At 59.9% G+C, this 5,710-nt stretch overlaps 1 protein-coding gene across 1 annotated transcript in view; it reads right to left on the reverse strand.

Annotated features, from left to right (window-relative positions):
• CCDC142 (coiled-coil domain containing 142) overlaps positions 1-4,360 on the reverse strand; it is a 46,958-nt gene extending 42,598 nt beyond the window's left edge. Inside the window, 2 exon segments of the mRNA XM_050944955.1 lie at positions 3,644-3,730; positions 3,902-4,360. Of these exon segments, the coding sequence (XP_050800912.1) occupies positions 3,644-3,694 (51 nt within the window). The 5' untranslated portion in view covers positions 3,695-3,730; positions 3,902-4,360.
• Between the last annotated feature and the right edge of the window lie 1,350 nt (positions 4,361-5,710).

Below are 5,710 nucleotides of genomic sequence, written 5' to 3' on the forward strand. Positions count from 1 at the left end.
CCGTCAGCAAGGGGCAGGCAGGCCGGGAAGCGGGCGAGGAAGCTGAAGAGGTCAGAGACCTGCACTTTGCTAGGAGGCCACAGAGGTGACACTGGTCCCTGCTGGGCTGCAGTCTATCAGCTGCCCCCTGGGGGAAGCGCCTCAGCTGGGACCAACCTGGCTTTAATGGGGGAGGAGAGATGGTAATGAGGAAAGCCCAGCAGCTGGCCCCAGGGCTGAGCAACTGACTCCTGGCCCTCGCTGCGGAACCCAGTTCTCTGGCTCCCTAGTTTGGTGCCCCCCCACCCCTCCAGCCAGCACAACAGGCCTGGCTGCCGATTTCAGGTCTGGCACATTCCCACAAGCCAGCCAGCTGCACTCTGCCTGCACGTCTCCCTGCCTGAGCCCAGAGCGCATCCGGCCCAGGGACAGGGCTGCGCACTCACCCTGTCGCCTAGGGAAGCCACCCCAGTGCTTCAAGGTGCTTGTGTAACCCACAGGCCTGGCTGGAGCTCAGGGGGCTGCTCGGCAGGATGCAGGAGGAGAGCAGAGGGGAGCAGCAGGGAGAACGGGGTAGAGAGGTGCAGGGAAGGGGGGGCGGAGGGGTACAGCAATGGGGGAGAGGAGAAGGGGCAGAGAGTGAAAGGGGGGGGTTAGGGAACAGGAGAAGGGGTGGGGTGCAGTGAAGGGGGATGGGAGAGTGCCACAATGGGGGAGGGGAGAAGGGTGCAGTGGAGGAGGGTGGAGGGGTGCAGCAATGGAAGGGAGAAGGGGCCGAGGGATGCAGGGAAGGGGCACAGGGGTACAGTGATGCGGGGAGAGGGGCAGAGGGTGCAGGGAAAGGGGCATAGCCGTACAGCGATGGGGGGAGAGGGTGCAGAGGGGTGCAGGGAAGGGGGCACAGGGGTACAGTGATGTGGGGAGAGAGGGCAGAGGGGTGCAGGGAAGGGGGCACAGGGGTACAGCGATGGGGGAGAGGGGGCAGAGGGATGCAGCAATGCGGGGAGAGGGGACAGAGGGGTGCAGGGAAGGGGGCACAGGGGTACAGCGATGCGGGGAGAGGGGCAGAGGGTGCAGGGAAAGGGGCATAGCCGTACAGCGATGGGGGGAGAGGGTGCAGAGGGTGCAGGGAAGGGGGCATAGCCGTACAGCGATGGAGGGAGAGGGGTGCAGTGAAAGGGGATGCAAGGGTGCCGCAGTGGGGGTGCAGCAAAGGGAGCACAGGGAAGGGGGAGGGGTACAGCGATGGGGGGGAGAAGGGGCCGAGGGGTGCAGGGAAGGGGCACAGGGGTACAGCGATGGGGGAAGAGGGGACAGAGGGGTGCAGTGAAAGGGGATGGAAGGGTGCCGCAGTGGGGGTGCAGCAAAGGGGGCACAGGGAAGTGGGGAGGGGTACAGCGATGAAGGAGGGGAGAAGAGGCAGGTTGCAGGGAAGGGGCACAGCAGTACAGTGATGGGGGGAGAGGGAGCTGAGGGATGCAGTGAGAGGGGGTGAAGGGTACAGCGATGGGGGAGGGGAGAAGAGGCAGGGTGCAGGGAAGGGGGCACAGGGGTACAGCGATGTGGGGAGAGGGGGCAGAGGGTGCAGGGAAGGGGCACAGGGGTAAAGCGATGGGGGGAGAAGGGGCAGAGGGGTGCAGTGAAAGGGGATGGAAGGGTGCCACAGTAGGGGTGCAGCAAAGGGCGCACAGGGAAGGGGGCATCACGGAGTGTGGGGGAGTCCGGCCCTGCACCCCTCTTCCTGGGACTCACAGTGGCTCTCAGCCAGCCAGTAAAACAGAAGGTTTATTGGACAACAGGAACACAGGCTACAGCAGAGCTTGAAGGCCCAACCAGGACCCCTCAATCAAGTCCTTCTGGGGGTTCAGGGTCTTTGGATCCCAGCTTAGGATTCCCTGAATTCCAACCACCCAGCCCAGAACTGAAACTGAACTGCACTTCCTACAGCCCCTTCCTTTGTCCAGCTTCCCGGGCAAAGGTGCTGACCCCCCCGCCCCCACCTGGCCAGGCTCAGGTTACAGGCCTAGGTCCTGTCCCTCACCTAAAGCCCTCCCCGGCTTTCCCATCCCCCACACAGACAGTCCCTACTCCATCACAGGGAGGCACAGGGATACAGCGATGAGGGGAGGGGGGCAGAGGGGGGCAGTGAAAGGGGGTGGAGGGGTGCAGCAATGGAGGGGAGAAGGGGCCGAGGGGTGCAGGGAAGGGGCACAGGGATACAGCGATGAGGGGAGAGGGGGCAGAGGGATGCAGTGAAAGGGGGTGGAGGGGTGCTGCAATGAGGGAGGGTAGAAGGGATGGGGAGCAGAGAAGGGACAGAGGGGTGCAGCAAAGGAGGAGCAGGGAGGAGGGGCACAGGAAAGCAGTTTCTTATTGGTCAGAAGAAACAAGGGAACCAGGACAGGCCGCGCTCCCCCTGGCAGGGGAGTAGGGGGCACCAAACAGGGAGCCAGAGAACTGGGTTCCACAGCTGGGCAGCGAGGGCCAGGAGTCAGTCGCTCAGCCCTGAGGCCAACTGCTGGGCTTTCCCCATTATCCATCTCTCCCCGCCACACACACACCTAGTGCTCCCTCTCCCCCGCATGCACACACCTGTGTGAAGCCTGGGTCCCAACTTGGGCTGGGGGAGATGGGCCGGTGCACGACCTCGCTGCGCACTCCCTGTCCCTTCCCTGGCGGTGTGGAGGCGCAGGAACGGTGGGTTTGTGGCAGGATGGAGGTGAACCTGGTGCTGCACCTGGCTTTCCTGGCACTTGTGGGGAGCTGTTCCCCAAAGGGGCATAGTGCACACGGGCTGGGGGCCAGGACTCCTCGCAGCTTTGGTCGTGACTCAGTGCCGCTCTGCTCTGCGGAGCTTGGCATGGGCGTCTGTCTCCATTAGAACCCTAACCCCGGCCATGTGCCCCATGTGGCAGTTCTCAAAGCTCTTTGCAGACCAGTTAATCCAGGGTAACAAACTAACCTCCCACCTCCAGGGTAACAGCACTGTTCCCACTTTACAGAGGGAAACTGAGGCATGGGGCAGGGGGCTGGCCTGCCGCAGGCCAGGCCCATTGGTGTGCATTGGAATCCCAGCGCCAGGGCTTAGCTCCCAGCCCACCCCTCTCTCCAGAGGACACTGCTTCTCTGGGTGGCTGGCATTCTGCCCGTACAGCCATTGCCAGCTGGGGCTGGCGACGGGCTACAGTGACTTGTGTCTCCTCTTGCTGGGTTGGGGGGAGAGTTTCAGGGGGTGCCTGGGCAGATGAAGGGTTGGGGGGGAGGATGCTGGGAATCCACTCTCCCTTGTTCATGTTGTCCCAGCCTGGGGTCCCCCACAGTTACTTATATGGCAAGTCAAGCTACTTGAAGTCCAGTCAGAGATGTGTCTGTCCCTGGGGAAGGACCCTCTTGGCTCCATAGTCAGCTCAGTGCCTGGGGCTCACCAATGATTCCACCCATAGGGCTGTGGTGTGTTGGAGACATTCACCCCCTTGCCTGGCCTGAGAAACACTCAGCCCCCAAGGGGGAGAACTCCGTGTGCCAGCTGGGGCCCCATGTAACAGGGCTGCTGTGGGGTTAGCTCAGCCTTCCCTCCAATCCCCAGTGACTGGCCTAAGTCCCCTGCTCCCACTGGCACCCCAAAAACACCCAGCGCAGACGCAGTGCTCCCCGCAGTCCTCACCTCAAGGTAGGCCTTCCTGTGACTTCTCTCCATGCTGCTCTCCTTGTCCATGGTGGGTCAGCAATGGCCCCACGCAGCTGCCTGCTGCTAAAGCCAGAGAGAAATGATCTTAAGAGCAGCTCTAATTAGCTACTAATCCAGGCAGTCCTGGAGAGGGGGTGGGCGGGCAGGCAGGCAGTCCTCCTCTCTGGAGCAGCCCTCTGAGCACATCCAGCCCTCTGGGGATCCCGCCAGGGTACTGGGGAACCGCAAACCCACATTAGCTTCCTGCCTGCAGTCACAGCGTTGTCCTCAGTTCCCCATCCCGTGTATGATTGTAGGGTTCCCCCGGGCACCGGGCTCGCCCACACCTTGAATACTGTGTGCTGTTTTGGCCACACCATCTGAAAAAAAAATATTACAATGGGAGAAAGTACAGAGGGCAACGAAGTGATTGTGGGGATGGAACAGCTTCTATATGACAGGTGATTAAACAGACGGGGACAGTTCATCTTAGAAGAGAGATGACTAAGGGGGGATACATTAGAGGGCTATAAAATCACAGCTGGTATGGAGATAGTAAATCAGGAAGTGTTATTTACTCCTTGGCAGAACACAAGAACCAGGGTCACCCAATGACATTAACAGGCAGCAGGTTTAAAACAAACCAAAGAGAGTATTTCTTCACACAACACAGTGTCAACCTGTGGAACTCCTTGCCAGGGGATGCTGTGAAGGACAAAAGTATAACTGGGTTCAAAAAAGAACTAGATATGTTAATGGAGGATGGGTCCATCAATGGCTGTTAGCCATCAGGGATGCAATCCCATGCTCTGAATGTCCCTAGTCCAGTGGTCCCCAAACTGTGGGGCATGCCCCAAACATGGGGGATGCGGAATACGCTACAGTACCTAGGCCAGCCCCCATAGAGGGTGGGGAGGGAGAACCACCCAGCCCCTCTCGGCCCCAGGCCAGCTGCATCTCTAGCTCTAGCACAACTACTCACTGTGATGGTGCTGCCCGTGGGAGCCTGCTGAGGCCACTCAGTTAGGGTGAACTGCAAACAAAACAGATAAACTCCAAACGCTGGTGGTTATTCCAATACTTAGATTTACCAACCAGCACAGAACAGCTTCTGTAGCACCTCACTGGTTACTTAGATGTTCAAACACCGCAGTTCCCTTAAAGTACCCAGCCTCAGGCCTCCGTCCAGACACACCTGTCAGATATGATGATGATTCCTGAAAATCTTACTTCATCATATAACAGAAAAGGTCTTCCAATCCCAAAGGATCAGCCACATACCCAGGTTTAATTATAACTTAGCTCTTACCCAAAATACACACTACAGCCAGTTCTTATTAACTAAGCTAAAATTTATTCAAAAAGAAAAGAGAGAGAGTGTTGGTTAAAAGATCAATATACAGACAGACTTGAATTCAATTCTTGAGGTTCAGATACATAGCAGAGGTGAGCTTGTAGTTGCCAAAAGCCCATTTAGAAATAATCCATAGGCCCATAGGAAACGTTGGGGCACCGCTGGCCTGGCCTCGGTGTGCCAGGAGCCGGATCACTCGAGGATTGCTGGCTCAGTTCATGCCCTGGGCGCTGGGCTGGATGGGCCCTGGGGCTGACCCAGCCTGGCCACTCGCCCTGTCATTGCAGGGAGCCCTGGCAGCTTGGCGGATTGGGGTCTCTGAGCCAGTGAGCGCTGCTGCGGGAGCCTCGGCTGCCCGTTGGCAAACGCACGTGGAGCCCCAGGAACCAGCGTGCTCGCGTGCCCCGAACAAAGATGGCGGGCTCCGGGCTCACGGGCCGTCGTGCCCCGAACAAAGATGGCGGGCTCCGGGCTCACGGGCCGTCGTGCCCCGAACAAAGATGGCGGGCTCCGGGCTCACGGGCCGTCGTGCCCCGAACAAACATGGCGGGCTCCGGGCTCACGGGCCGTCGTGCCCCGAACAAAGATGGCGGGCTCCGGGCTCACGGGCCGTCGTGCCCCGAACAAAGATGGCGTCAGCAGATGACAGATTCCGGTCCGCTGGCAGGGCGGAGTCCTGTGGCTGTTCCCGTTCAGGGCGCGGCGCAGAG

Source organism: Gopherus flavomarginatus, chromosome 3 (assembly GCF_025201925.1).
Source record: "Gopherus flavomarginatus isolate rGopFla2 chromosome 3, rGopFla2.mat.asm, whole genome shotgun sequence".
In the NCBI taxonomy this organism is placed as follows: domain Eukaryota; kingdom Metazoa; phylum Chordata; order Testudines; family Testudinidae; genus Gopherus; species Gopherus flavomarginatus.